Genomic DNA, 15,634 nt, shown 5'->3' with positions numbered 1-15,634 from the left:
TTGAATTGTCCCATTATTTGGACAGTTTGGTAATGCATAGTGTTGTCACGTAATCTACGGCTACAGGATTAGGTTTCGATTGTGGAGATTTCGGTGTCATTTCGGTATGTTCTTCGGGTGATATGTAGGTATTTATACCTATGCCCACCTCAAGAACTGTATCAAGATGCTGCCGAAATTCATCCATGTCGAAATCTAATCTCATGTAGCCGTAGGTTACGTGGCAGGACTATGCATTCCCGAATGGGATAGGGCCCTAACTGGAGGCATAAGGTGACATTATAACTTTGTATGAAGTTGTTGTGATTGTTGTGTTGTGATTGTGGTTTCAGGAATTATGAGCAGAAGGTGGATACAGAACCCGAATAGATGCGCAGACGAATACTTGGATGGAATCGAGGATTTTATTGAATTTGCACATAGACACAACCCAGGTGCAACTAGAATCCGTTGTCCTTGTAGGAGGTGTAACAACACGTTGTGGGAGACAATTGAAAATGTTGGATTTCATTTAGTAAGGAATGGAATGATTGAGACATATAGCATTTGGAACCTTCACGGGGAACAATTAGACCATGCTTCATCTTCAAATGCCATAAGAGTGGACAATGTTGAACCTATTGTCATGTTCAAAAGATAAACAAGTGATCATTGTCTCTTAATGCGTCTAATTCTTCGACTTGTGAGCCGTGAGCCATCACAACTGTGCTCCTCTTTTTCCCAACTTTTTCTCTGCATTCACAAAAACAAAAATGCTATCATTGACTTGAATTTATGAATTTGAATTTATCTTCTTTTATGTATGAATTTGAATGGCAGCCCAATAACTCAATTCTGAGGTGTTTCTGTTATTTTATTATCTCTGATACATTTGCTTTGATTACTTATGCTGTTTCTGTTTAATTTCATTTGAATTTTTCTTGAGATTTCAGTTCTGAGTTATCTCAAAGAATCCAGTTCGACTTTTTAATCTTGGTTCTACTTTGCTACCAGGTGTTCAGTCATAACAAAGCCACGGCATCACTTCTCTGGGTTGATGCGTTTGTGAGAATACAATTTCGGGTCAGTAATTTTTTCGTTCTATTTCTGTAACACCCATGTGTTTATACATCATTGGTTTGTTACGAATTTATTGTCACAAATTTTTTTTTGGTTCATAAATTTGGTCCATGGCGGTCTTAATATCTCTCCAGCTCTTCTCTCGTTCCTCAATCGTTTCTCAGTTCATAGAGTGAATTTCACTCTCAAGGTAAATCTCCACAAACTATTGCCTGATACTCGATCTTTTGCTTTTCTTTTGCACCCTCTCTTTATTTTCATTTTTTAATTTCTGGTGCGTAACTTAATCAATTAATTTTCTGTTATTATGTTTCTTTATGTTAGTTGTGATTTTCAGTTGTTTGCTTTCTGCTGATGATAAGCAAAGGCTAAAGAACCGGGCATGCTGCTTTGACTGGCATTTGTCTAAAAAGTTGTTGCTAAACTGCAAAGAAAAAGAAAAAACAAGTGTTAACTGATTGAACCCATTATTCTAAATATAGAAAGTCAAGAAGAATTTACCCAATAAAGAAATAAAGAAATAAAGAAAGTGGGTCGTGAAAGTGACGAATCCCATTATTCTAAATATAGAAAGTGAAGAAGAATTTAAGTAAATTTAGGTTTTAGCCAAAAAAAAAATTTCACTTTTGAAAAAAGCCAAAACTTTTTCAAAAAAGACAGAAAAACCTCTCAACTTTCAAATCAAAGACATGCAAATGTAAAGGATTCCTTAGGAAATCCAAAAATAAATAATGGCAATTTTGTCCATTTTGGCTTGTTTTACAAAATTTCTCTCTCCTTTGTGTTTTTCCAAAGTCTCCCAAGAATTTACCCAACAAAGAAATAAAGAAATAAAGAAATAAAGAAAGTGGGTTGTGAAAGTGATGAATCCCATTATTCTAAATATAATATTTGTCAACAAAGCGAACCTGGAACTGTCGAATGCGTCACATATAATATTGGGGCCCGCTCGTATTACTATTCTACGAGTCTCTTTTTTGTAGGTAGAGGTAGTAGGTGGCCATAAAAATCGAACCGAACAAATCGAATGAGGGGAGTGCTAGCAATCTTTTTTTTAACCTTCTTTTTAAGACTCTCTCTTCTTCTCATGACAAGTGTCACTTTCCTTATACTTAAAACAATGTCATTAATGTATCATACAAATTAGTTTTTGTTTTTCAAGTTTACCCCTATTAAATGTATTAATTTTTTTTAATAACAAGCTATTTTTTTTTACAACTTTCTTACCACTTGTGTGATGTATTAATGACATTGTTTTAAGGGTAAGGAAAATGATACTTGTAATGAAGAGAAGAGAAAATGTCCAAAAGAGAAGGTTACAGAGAAGGTTGCTAGCATTCTCAATCGAATAATTGAATGGAAAGTAACCGAAAGAAATAGAATTAACCAAAAAAGTCAAAACCTGACAAAATCGTACGAAAAAAGTCGGGAGCACTAGCAGGGGACTCATAGGGAGCTTCTGGTTTACCCAAAAACATATCACGCCCAGCAGAGTTTGAATTTCACATTCTACCGCAAGACCAAAAAAAACAATATCAGTTATTAAATATATTAAGCCAACTTTTTAAACCAACTATTTTTATATATTAAGCCCAATCTCCTTCAAATATATTAAACCCAATTTCCTTAAAAAAGCTTAGAGCCCAATGTCCTCAAAATATATTAAGCCCATCAATTATTAAATCACCCTAAACCCTAAATCTACCTCCCTCTCATCCATACTAGTACTACCTCTCATCTCTCCCCCTTCATAGGGAAAGTACCCACCTCCATCTCTCCCTCTCTCATCTTTTCTTCCTCCTCTCTCTCTCTCTCTCTCTCTCTCTCTCTCTCTCTCTCTATATATATGTGGAGCTGCTACTTCTCTCTGCTACAGTTCTGAGTGCAAGAAATTGAAATCGGAGCATCTGAGAAAGGGACTGAAAGTCTTGCTGTGAGAGCAAAGGAATTCTTGCTGGAGTGGCTGATTTTGAGTTAATTTGAGATAATTGTGCATCCGTTTATGTTTTTTTCCCGGAAATAAATTGGTCTTTCCTAGATTCTTCGTATTACCAAACATGGGAGATAAATCTTCAACTTCCCTTTGCTTAGGAAATAACATGGGAAATGATATCACATCAAATTCTTTCAGGACTATCATGTGCTCTAAATTTTTATCTCTCGTAATTTACATGCTATATATTTTTTTTTGGTAAAATTATTTTGTGTTGGCACATGGGGTGGCACCATTGTGTGTGTGCCAAAATAAGTTGAGGTAACCAAATATAATATTAGCCCCTGCCCCTCCTTAGAGAATGACAAAACAAAACTTATTTTGTGGGGCTCAGTTAGGTTCATGGGCTTCAACCAGCGCCTTGTATTTATATATGTGGTTGTGTCCTTCTGGTTGGGTTGGGAGATTTACAGCGCAAAAATTGGACCATAGGAGATGGATTTTCTGCATAGGTGGCTGCATCTTGGCGCCCCATTGTGGTTCAGCCTGATTTATGGCCCCCATTGGACTTGCTCATAGTTGTTTTACGTGTTACAACATCATATGTGGTGTAAATCTAGATTGCACATTCAAATAAAAATTTATTGCCAAGTAACATGTCAAATTAATTGGAATTGAATCAATTTGATGAGGTAATGCTCTTAAAACCACTGTATATGATATTTTCCTTACATTTTTCCTGTGATTTGTTGGTTTTGGTACTGCTCGGATTGGGTTCCTCTATTTTCTTAAATGCACATGTGATTTGGATGCATATTATGAAGGGGTTAGTTTGGTTTCTTCAGGAATTTATGGACATAAAATGAAGTTGTTAGCTGATGAATAGTTAGATATGTTTAGAAACATGAAGAATTGGTGTTCAGTGAGCAAAAATTGAAGTTCCAAGAAAGCTTAATCACGCCTAAACAGAACTTAATAAAGATGTAAATTTGGTAGAAACAGCTACTAGAAGATTTTGATTTACTCTTATGGAACGGTTTAGTTTTCAAGCAAACCACTTGTTTTGTTTGACAGGTTTAACATGTCTGCATGTTTGCATGTTTTTCTCTAGTTTACTTATTAAATTATTTTATATTTTGTACTAATGTGATACGACGTACCTTTACCTCAGATTAATGGCCAACAAGAGGTCAAGAAACAAATTGACACGTGCCAATCCTTCATCAGCACAACAAGGCCCATTATCATTGGCACAAGAAGAACCAGATACTGGTGTATCAGCAGCATGTGCCAAGCCAGTAGCTCTGCAAGCTGATCCTAGTCCTTTATCGGCACAGCTGTTAACGGCACAGACAGCTGCTACTTCAATGGAACGTACATGGGCAAGTCTTTTCAAACCTGCTGCTTATGAGGCAAGTCCATCAGTGGCCAACACAACTGCTGCTCCAGCAACTGCACAACGATTGTGCGCTGAATATCTCTTAAAAGAGTTCTTGGAGAATTGTCATCAATGGGATGAGCAGCAGTTCAAGCGTGGGTGTCAAAACATACTTAGGTGAGTTGCATTTACCGTTAACTTTTTAGAAGTTAAATGCTATTATTAACCTTATTCCCTTTTTAGAAGTCTCGCCGGGAAAGTTGCTCATTTGGGGTCTAAAGGCATAACACATGGGCCCTTGACTGGTGAAAATATCCTAGTTATTGGCATTAAGGCTGAGAATCTGGAGGTTGAGATTTGGCATACCCCACATAAATACAACCAGGCCTTGCCAAGCTATCGTGAACAATTTCGAACATTGGCATCAAAAATGGTGGATGCATGGGAAGCTACTTGCACTGGTGGATCTACAGAGGCGCAAGGAGGTGCAGCTGCACCTCCCCTCGCCGGAAAATCACTTGGAGAAGCTGGAAATGCCCCTCTGCTACTGCCCACCAGCTGTTCGATTATTTGCTCCAAAGAGCATTTTTTCGAAATGCTAGACTATTGCATACCTTGGTAAGCAAGCTCCTGATAACTTATCTTATTCATATAGGATCATGCATTAAGAAGGCAAATTCACACACCCACAGATGAAATAATACAACCTAAAAAGAAATGCAGACGTAGTTCAACTTAAACATGTTCAATATAAAAACCCAAATAGAGTTCTCTTTAGTTATGAGGATCTAATATTATTTGGGTTCCCTAACATACTAAAACACTTTCCCAAGAAGAGGACGAACTTGCTTTCAATCTGGGCACACGAAATATGTAGTGTGAATTACTTGGAAAGCCAATATTCTCATCTCTTACTCTCTTTCATTAAGTGCAGGTTCTATTTTAAGCAACTAGAGTGGCATCCCCTACTATTATCGTCTCACGAAATAGCCGTGGTTATATTCCGTCTCTATACACATCTTGAAGTTGGGAAAAAAGGTTGGAAAAACAATTACAAAAAGCTTATAACGAGAGAAAACATCGACTTTGGTAAAATCATTTCTGGAACTGGTCGTGGTGCCTTGGCTTTCTCTAAGGTTTACAGTTATCCTTCCGACCAAAAAAAAAAAGCTTTACAGTTATCCGAAAAAGAAAAAAAAAACAGTTATTCACCAGTCGAATACGAACCAAATGCGCTAGGGGCACTCGAGTTTTTCAGACATGCACTCGGTCATGTTAATGACCATATGTGGGACCACTTCGTGGAGAAAAATGCGGTATACACATGACCTAAAATTGCTTTTTAATTTATGTTAAATTACTCTTAACGTTTATTATCATTCAATTATTGCAGAAATCAGAGATTCAGTTATTGCAGAAACCAGAGGAAATACCAGCAGATGCACTTTTGGTATTGACATAGACCTAAATTTGCTTTTTAGATTTTTTTAACATTACTATTCTCTAAAACATGTTTGTATTCAATTTATGCAGACACAAGAGGAAATAGAGAATACGCTCGCTCAAGCCTTCCCAGAAGTGCCCCTAGAGTTATTCAATTACATGCTTCATAAGCACATTGACATAAATGCTGCAATTACATAAGAGAGCTTCAAATCTGGTAAACATATTATTTTGTAGATCAAATGTCACAAACACATACATACAAGAGAGCTTCAACTTTTGGACCTGTAGACTGTTAAGAAATCTACTAGCTTAAGACTTTGTTTAGTTGAGTGGTTTACTGCAATTTGCGTACTGCTCTTTCATTTTCTAGTAATTTCTATCATTTTTAGTTTTCGGTGTTGAATTCATATTTCGTTGCTTTATTATTATTATTATTTTTCTGAGTGAGGTAGTATTGCATCTCATTTATTGGTATATTCTATACTCACAAACCAGCTACAAATTAAGCCTAAGTAATTACTGTATTATTATTGTAAGATCTAATTAACACAGAACGATTCTGCTAACTGTGTTATATATATATATATATATATATATATATAGGGGCGGATCCGTGGCACCGCAAATTTGACACAAGTTTTGACACAATTTTTTAACTATTAGATTAGGCTACAGTGAATGGTTAAGATTAAACAAATTAATTCTTTTTCTTTAAATAATTATTTGTTTAAATTAATTTTAATTAACTTACTGTAATATTTTGTCTCTCTTCATTTATGTTTTCCCAACTTCCTAAAAGCATTAACATTTTCTCTCACGTCATCTTCTTCTTCATGCCTTCACTTCTGTTTTTTCTTCTTCTTCCAAATCTTCCTTCTGCCCTTGATAGTTTCTCTATCACTACCAGCACTAAACAAGAAGTAGCTCTTCTCCCTCCCATATTTCACATGTTAGCCATTACTTTTTCCCCCTAAGATTTCAATCAATATAATAAATAAATAAATGGTATGATCCAATTCTCTGAGTATGATTTTTTTTTTTCTGATCCTTTTTTTTTATTCGTTTGGGGTTTGGTTCAACTACTATCTCTCTCTATCTTGCAGCAAAATTTGGAGAGGTTTATCTTGCAGTCTTGTATATGTTGGTTCTTTTGTTATTTTCTAGAGCTTTGAGTCTCTAAATCCTTGGATTACTTTCTATTCGAATTTCTTTTTCCTCTTACATTTGTGGATTTCTTAATGTCTTTTACCATGAGAAGTTCAAGTTAATTCTCAAACAGTTTAGCATCTAACTGCAGCAAAAAGTATCCATAGCTTCTTAGCACAATTAACAATTAAGATTTTCAAACAATCTCCATAATATTTAGCGAAAATTGCATCAAGTGTTGGAGTGGAAAAATCTGGAAAAGATCCTTGTGTGTTTGGAGATCAACTCATAACTTTGTTTCCAGATAAAGGAAAAACAATTAAATAAAAAAAAAGGGTTCAAACTCAAAACGTGAGAATAAATGAGCTTGGAGGAGATGGAGAGATTTTAGCCTACATTTATGCTACTTTGAAAAGTGGTGAGTTCAATATTTTATTTTATTTGTTATGTTATCGAAATAAAATAAATAAATAATAAAATCACATTTAATCTTAGCCCTTGAAAGTGCTTGCATCTAAAGGCTATAAAATTGTGTGAAAACTTGTGTCAAATTTGTGGTGTCACGGATCCACCCATATATATATATATATATATATATATATATAATCCCCTTAACTTGAGGGATCCCTCAAATAGTGTTATTTGAGGGGGGGCGCTCAACTATTGGATCTGTTTTAATGATCTTGTGTGGCTGAGATTGAATTACATCTTTTAACCCATTTTCACATTCCTGAGTCCTGACCCACCGCAAAGTCCACTTACGCTTGTGAACAACGTACGTTGGAAAACCAAACATCTTTCTTCTTCCTCCAACGCTTGGAGACCTTTCACGCAGACCAAAACGACGTGAAGAAGAAGACTCACCATCTATGCGACAGAGGTATGCCATCATGTGTATGAAGTACAAAATTTTTTGGTTGAGTTCTGATATGGTTTTAATGGGTTTAAAGATCACTCCTCCAGATTTTTAATGGTTTTTAAAAAATTTGGAATATCATGTGTATGAAGTACAAAAAAACACAATTTGATTAATGGAATTTCAATTTTGGGTTTCTGTGTGATGAGTTTCGATTTGGGATCTATTGAGTAATTCTTAATTTGGGGGTTCTTGCTAATTATTGTTAGTTTTTTTTAATGTTAACCCCACTTTATTTATTCAAGGACGAAGTGCTGCTAGAACAAATTAAGGATGAGGGTCCAGTAATTCACAACAGATACTTCTCAGTTGCGAAGTGGTAAAAGATGATTGTTGATTTTGCTATACTAGTTCAGTATCTTCGTTCAATCTCATGAGGCTCTGTTTTTTGTACATCAGATAAGAGTAGAAGGTAAAAAGAAAATGAAATGTAGATGTTTCATACACTTTTTTCCTTGACAGATAGTTTTGATATGCATAGAACTATATCAGACATTTTTCTGCTTTCAGGATTAAAAACAGAAAAAAGAAAAAAGAAAAAAAGAAGAGTATTTTCCTAATGTGCTACCCAATAATAATGTTACCGGCTTTCTATCAATGTGTAACATTCAAAGTGATAATGATTGTACTACTTTCTGTTTAGACGAATACTTGCTGGATGCCAACTTGTAAAATTTATTGAAGTCAATAATCAATTTAAGGACCACTTTGCTTTCAAGCAATTCTATTGTTGAAGGGCTTTGTGAATACAAGGCTAACCTCTTTGTCCCAAACTCAATATTATTTTTAATAACTGTAGTGTAGTCTTACTCTAATTTTTTTTTTCGAAATGCTAGAATATTGCATACCTTGGAAAGCAAGCTCCTGCTAACTTATCTTATTCATATAGGATCATGCATTAAGAAGGCAAATTCACACACCACAGATGAAACAATACAACCTAAAAAGAAATGCAGACGTAGTTCAACTTGAACATGTTCAATATAAAAACCCAAATAGAGTTCTCTTTAGTTATGAGGATCGAGTATTATTTGGGTTCACCTAACATACAACTTTCCCAAGAAGAAGACAAACCTGCTTTCAATCAGGGCACACGAAATATGTAGTGTGAATTACTTGGAAAGCCAATATTCTCATCTCTTACTCTCTTTCATTAAGTGCAGGTTATATTTTAAGCAACTAGAGTGGCTTCCCTTACTATTATCATCTCACGAAGTAGCCGTGGTTATATTCCGTCTCTATACACATCTTGATGTTGGGAAAAAAAGTTGGAAAAACAATTACAAAAAGCTTATAACGAGAGAAAACGTTGACTTTGGTAAAATCATTTCTGGAACTGGTCGTGGTGCCTTTGCTTTCTTTAAGGTTTACAGTTATCCTTCCGACCCAAAAAAAAAAAAAAGCTTTACAGTTATCCGAAAAAGAAAAAAACAGTTATTCACCAGTCGAATACAAACCAAAATGCGCCGCCCTAGCGCATTTGGTTAGTATTCGGCTGGTGAATAACTGTTTTTTTTTTTTTTTTCTTTTTCGGATAACTGTAAAGCCTTTTTTATATGGGAAAATGCTTTGACGCCAAGGGACAAATAGCTTCCCATGCATCAACCATTTTTTATGCCAACGTTCGAAATTGTTCACGATAGCTTGGCAAGGCCCAGTTGTATTTTTGTGGGGTATCAAAAATCTCAACCTCCAGATGCTCAGCCTTATTGCCAATAACTAAGATATTTTCACCAATCAAACGCCCGTGTTATGCCTTTTAACCCCAAATGAGCAACTTTACCTATGAGACTTCTAAAAAAGGAAGAAGGTTAATAGCATTAAATAAAATAAAATTTCATATATAATAGAAAAGTTAATGGTAAACGCAACTGACCTAAGTATGTTTTGACGCTCATGCTTGAACTGCTCCTTATCCCATTGATAACAATTCTCCAAGAACTCTTTTTAATTGGTTGGCACAACAAGATGTTTGATCTGCCATTGCAGGAGGGTGTGAAGGAAAAGGGGGAAGCGTAAATCAGCCACCACAATGTCAATTGTCTAGGTAAGTTCCAAGTCACCCTATTTACGCTTCAAGTAGGTGTAGTTTGTAAATGTCACTAATGGTATGGTATTGGTGCTATGTGCTGCATGTTTCTCTTTGCGGTTTTAAATTCCCCAAAATGCACACTACTTCCTGCAAAGTTCTCACAAGACAAGAAGCAAATAATTAGCTCATAACTGATATCAAAAGCTAAATTAAGAATTTAGCAGCATGTATATATATATATATATATATATATATATATATATATTATCTCCGAAACATGCTTGGGTTAAGTGCAAAAACAATTTGGGCCATTTTGTGAATAGGATTGGATTGAATTATGAAGTAGAATTGAAGATGCATAAAATATGTCACTTGAAATATTTTGAAATTTCTAAAATTATATTCCGTATTTCTGTAAGAAATTAAATGATGATAAACAAAAAGGATGAATGAAAGCTTCCCCCTTTTCCTTCCCACCCTCCTGCAATGGCGGATCAAACATCTTCAAGCTGGTAGGTATGGAGCCTTGCATATACGATCAAACATCTTCAAGCTGGTAGGTATGGAGCCTTGCATATACGTTCTAACTAAGGATTTAAATATCGAGAGTTTTGGAAATATCGGTGGTTTAAAAACACAAAAATATTGATGAAAATATCGAAAAAAATATTGATATCGACAAAAATGGAATAAAAATAACGAAAAGTGGTAGAAAAACATGGAAATTTGTGATGAAACTTTAGAGGATGTTCAATTAGTCAATTATCTATTGTTTTGACACAATTTTTTTGAAAAAAATGCATTGTATGATGAGTTTGAGTGATTTAAGTTGAACATAATGCAAGATAACAAACATTGTAACTTAAAAATGAATAATATGCAAGTAATCAAAGGGGTTGATATATTATTATGTAGGTTAAGAACAACAAATGTAAAGATGGAAATATTCATTAAAACCTCCGTCCACAGCAGCTTTTAAAAGCACCCCTCCAGCTGCTTCCGAAATCTGCTGCCAATGACCCCCAATTTTTTTAAAAAACGCACCTTTGTCTTGTTTTACCAAACAGCTTGGGTCCAATACAAGAGCACAAAAAAGATGAAATAGATCAACGCCTTGGTGAACAAAAGAAATTAACAAGAAAATTCTACCTTCACCTTGATACAGATGCTTTTGGTTCCTCGCATGAGTTATTAGTATAGGATGAAATGAGATCCAATCCAAGAGCACAGAAAAGATGAAATGAAATGAGAGATCAACATGAGAAACTAAAGAAAGTAACAACTAAAACGTCTAATGCATCAGAACTGAGTCTCTCTTGTGGGGTTGAGCTATGATTGTTTATTCTATACAAGCTTTACTTCAAATCCCTGACATATTTTGATAACAAAGTAGGTTGCTGCCAGCTATGAATCCGGATTCTTCTACATATAATATAAATTTTCTTTTTGGTGTGATGCCGACCAAAGACATAAAATATTTTTTTAATCAAAAGTTAAGGAGACAACACCTAATACCTGCCCTACTCGGTGGATGCTTTTAGGTAAAGGTGCACTCAAATACTTTGAATTAACGATCAGTTCCCACGTGGATGGGCCCCACATGTAGTCCTTTTCTATTTAGTAATATTTATTTATAGAACATTATCTCAAAAGTCCGGCCAAAAGTCGTTCTCATCGACTTCACCAAAACCTTCCGGACAAAAACAAAATAAAAAAAGTTCGTACCTACCATTGGACGAAGCTGGCATATAAAACTCACATGGACATCACATGGGTATTACCGTAAAAACGAAAAATAAAAACTAGAATAAAGAAATAAAATATAATATGAACATAGATGATTGGGGCAAAGAAAGGGAGTGCAACTTTGATTGTAGATAAAATATGAATGACAAAAGCATACTGTTGCATAAGTGTCCTCGGAAGAAAAAAGAGTTGTTAAACTCACAAACCAAGAGGAAGAAAAAAAGCTTGTTCAACTGTGGAAATGTGAGCTCTTCAGATTCAACTAAAGTCCTCGGAACTCTAAACTCTAGTTTGGTTAAGTTTAAAGCACAGGGTAGTAAGCTCGCTAAATTAAATGTTTAGATAAATTTTAGAGAGAAATTTTATAAAGAGCCCATAAAATAGCTTTTTAATTAAATTTTAACTAAATAATAGGGATCATGATTGTAGATGCTTTTAGTATTTTTCTCAATCATAAATTTAAGCTTAATGCACTCTTCGCTATATCCCAAACTCAAAATTAATTGGTTCAAGGAATTAAGAAGCCCACCCAAACACAAAAAATTGCTGCCCAATTCTGCTAGCATCTTAGATCCTGTTTGGCATCTTACTCAAAAAAGTAAATTCATAAACTATGATTCTTTTTAAAAACATGAGTTTTCAAATAGTGATTTTAAGATCTAAAAACTTGTTTGGTATTGAACTCCAAACTATTTTTAAGATCTACAAAAATTGAAATTAAAATCAGAAACCCTAGATTTCCAAATTGAAATTAACAAAAGAAAAGGAGAGAGGGAGGAAAAAGAGGAAGGAGAGAGGGGAAGACGTTAGGTTGTGTTGGGTTCAGGTTTAGCTAGTACGAGACTAGGTTTAGCTGGTATGGCACTATGATTTTCTTATTTTGTTTTAGACTAATAATTTTCAGAAACTCTTTAGGAGTTTGCTGTGATTTGTTTTCTATTTAAGATTTTTATTTCTTTTTAGATTTTGGTTTTTATACAGATTTGCCGTTTCTGCCGTTGCGTGGCGGATTTGTATTGTAGGTCTAAGTAAATGTTCTTCTGGTTGGTAAATCGGGAATTTAGTCAATGTTTGGATTGTGCGTGATTCTCTCCATATCAATTCAATATGTTACTGTGTTTAGTCACCCGAGAAGTTTACTCATATTCAGCACATAATTGCTTTGTACTTTTGTTTACTCATCAATTACTATCGCTTATTTTCCACACACACAAAAAAAACCAAGAATTTAAAGCAAAAGCAAAAGAAAAATTGGAGCATGCAAGGAGGAAAACCCATCACGCGACCTAAGACAATAGAAATTAACACCAACAGAATTCCATGTTTTCTCTAGGTTAAGGGGTGCTTCAGTTAGGCCATCAACAACCCAAGACCAAACCTAAATTTTTCCCTCCAAAATACACTATGCATGTATCGCTCGGACTCAAACAATTTTTTCCTCTAACACCACATACCGAAATATAAGTACGCACCTCTATTAAATTGTTCAAGAATGGTTAACCCCTATTTTTTGTTATTGTTGTTAATTGGCTAAAATGTGGCTTTACCTCCTAAACTAAAGCGTAATTGTTAATTTACACAATGGATGATTTTTTTGGTAAATTAAGGATACGAATTTGTTAAAAATAGTCAATTAGGTGTTTACCGTCATATTTTTAGGCTTATCACCAAACCACCGGATACCGTTATCTGCCTTCAAGAAAGGTCTTCCAGCTTAACACGACTTGTACCGCGGCTGACTATCACTCCCGGCGGACTGCGGAGAGGTCTACGCGATTGCGGAACGCTACGCGCTCTGGAATGACGATCGAATTGCCGCAAAGAAGTCTACAAAGCAGGAAGATCAGTCGACTAAACGGGCATGCCAAAGAAGCGATGGATTTAGCAACAAGAATAAAGACAAGCGCAGGTCACACCCACAAGAGGACGCTAAGGCAGGAGAGAACTACACCAAGTTCACCATCCCTATACGTCAAATCCTAGCCCAAGTGAAAACAAACCTTGGGTAAGAAGACCGGCACCTTTGAAAGGAGATCTGGATAAGAGGGATACTAGCAAATACTGTGCCTTCCATAGGACGCATGGACACACTACGAACAACTGCTTCGCTTGGAAAGCACACCTTGAAGAACTCGTGAGAGAAGGTTACTGCACGGAATTCATTGCGAAACAGGCCATCCAGCGGATTGAAGATCGTGACACCGCCAAGGAGCCACCCCAAAAGGTCATAAGGATTAACACAATCTTAGCCGACTTCGAGGAATTTGGGTTCACCAGCAAGGAAAAGAAGAGGAAGATCAGACAGGCCGCTATGATCTCCCAAGTCTCGACCGACCTTCCGCTAGCGAAGACGATCCTGTAATCGCTTCCAAAGAGAGATCTGATCGGCCTCGGCGTGCCACATAACGACGCCCTTGTCATTAGCATTCAAATTGCTCGGCCATGGTCGACCGAATCCATGCAGGTGAGGGCGGTGCAGCCAACATCCTATAATTGGCGGTCATCCAACAGATGGGTTTAGAGACAAAGGTCAATAAATCAGCCAAGTCGCTAACTGGCTTCAATGGCGCAACAACGGTTACCGTGGGCACAATAGATCTCGACGTCTACTCCCCACCAGTAATCAGCTCGCAAACATTCATGGTCATTGATGAAGCCTTACCCTACAATGACATTATGGGCAGACCATGGATCAGTAAGATCAACGTCGTCACCTCCGCCACACATCAGAAGATTCGCTACCCAATCCATGAGGGTGGTATCGGTCAAATCAACAGCGATCAGGCGATGACGAGGAAATGCCCAGTTCAAGGGCTAAAGAAAGGCAAGCAAACACGGTTCCTCCATGTGAATTAGGCATATCTAAAGGGAGTAGAACAAGCAGAGAAGAAAGCAGATCCCATTCCTGACGGCCCAGATGACCAGAAAGGAAAGGGAATAACTACTCCCCAATAGAAATCAAAGAATCAGGACCAAGTCAAGGGAATCCGTCCGGAGGTCTATCTTGAAGAAGGATGGAAGCCCGAGGAGGACGTTGAGCTAGTACCCCTTGATCCTGACAAGCCAGATAGAACAGCGCGGATCGACTCGCGCCTAAGCCAGGAGGAAAAGGCAGAGCTTGTAGCCTTCCTCTAGAACAACAAAGAAGTATTTGCATGATCACCATCCGACATGCCTGACATCGATCCCCAAATCATTTACCATCGCCTACACGTCAACCCAGCAATCAAGCCTGTAGCGCAGAAGAGACGCAACTTCGCCCCCAAGCGGGTTGCCATCATTAAAGCCGAGATCGACAAGTTTCTAGCTGCCGATTTTATTGAAGAAGTCTCCTACGCAGAATGGTTGGCGAACGTTGTTCTAATGGCGAAGAAAGATAAAGGCCTGTGGAGAGTGTGCGTCGACTACATGATAAGTTCATAATTTCATATATTCGCATGCCCTCTTTACTTAGTGACTTTACTTAGTTTCTCTTTATAAAGTCACTTACCTCTTTTTGTTTGTTTTGTAGGTTAAGACAGCAATAGATCACATTTGATGCAATCCATACTTGTTAAGGGCTGATTGGGATAAGAGGAATATGAGCTTAAAGACAAACCCAATTTGGGCCACACTCCTTGTCAAGTTCAGTTTCGTAGGTCATCTTGCAGGCCTCATTTCAGCAACATACACGTGTCGAATGAGGAGACATCCTTGATAGAAGTTGTTCCAATGGGTGTATATTATAACATATCCAAATTTCAGCCTAATTGGATAAATCTGGAGCCCTCAGAACGTCAAAGACTGAACTAAGTTCACAGAAATGTCATGTTGGCTGCCATCACATTTAATGTGGCTATATCCCTAGAGCCATGTGCTAAGTATGGGCAGCCACACATGGGAGTCAAATCAGCTCAGGAACTCAGAAAGATGAACAAAAGTCAAGCTTTCCATCAAGAAACCATACCAAAGCATGTATTGGGCAGTTGGAGCAGTTGG

At 36.6% G+C, this 15,634-nt stretch overlaps 1 protein-coding gene and 2 long non-coding RNA genes across 3 annotated transcripts; 2 read left to right on the top strand and 1 right to left on the bottom strand.

The window, feature by feature from the left end:
• Positions 1-645: 645 nt before the first annotated feature.
• LOC148916822 (uncharacterized) lies at positions 646-6,219 on the top strand. The gene is made up of 7 exons (XM_089052854.1): positions 646-1,062; positions 1,177-1,249; positions 4,164-4,547; positions 4,614-4,988; positions 5,305-5,686; positions 5,764-5,820; positions 5,904-6,219. Exons 3-7 carry the CDS (start codon positions 4,168-4,170, stop codon positions 6,012-6,014), a joined length of 1,305 nt encoding a protein of 434 aa, XP_088908980.1. The 5' UTR covers positions 646-1,062; positions 1,177-1,249; positions 4,164-4,167; the 3' UTR covers positions 6,015-6,219.
• Positions 6,220-8,533: 2,314 nt separating this feature from the next.
• On the bottom strand, positions 8,534-11,299 carry LOC148916820 (uncharacterized). Its single transcript, XR_016127169.1, has 3 exons — positions 10,868-11,299; positions 9,755-10,057; positions 8,534-9,672 (listed from the first exon to the last, which is right to left on the bottom strand). It is a non-coding gene; the product is annotated as an uncharacterized LOC148916820 (long non-coding RNA).
• Positions 10,306-10,586, top strand: LOC148916821 (uncharacterized). The gene is made up of 2 exons (XR_016127170.1): positions 10,306-10,426; positions 10,471-10,586. It is a non-coding gene; the product is annotated as an uncharacterized LOC148916821 (long non-coding RNA).
• Positions 11,300-15,634: the final 4,335 nt, after the last annotated feature.

The sequence above is a fragment of the Prunus mume genome, linkage group LG5 (genome assembly GCF_029339155.1).
Source record: "Prunus mume cultivar Tortuosa linkage group LG5, ASM2933915v1, whole genome shotgun sequence".
In the NCBI taxonomy this organism is placed as follows: domain Eukaryota; kingdom Viridiplantae; phylum Streptophyta; class Magnoliopsida; order Rosales; family Rosaceae; genus Prunus; species Prunus mume.
Note: the sequence above shows the minus strand (reverse complement) of the source record. Positions and strands in the feature narration are given on the sequence as shown.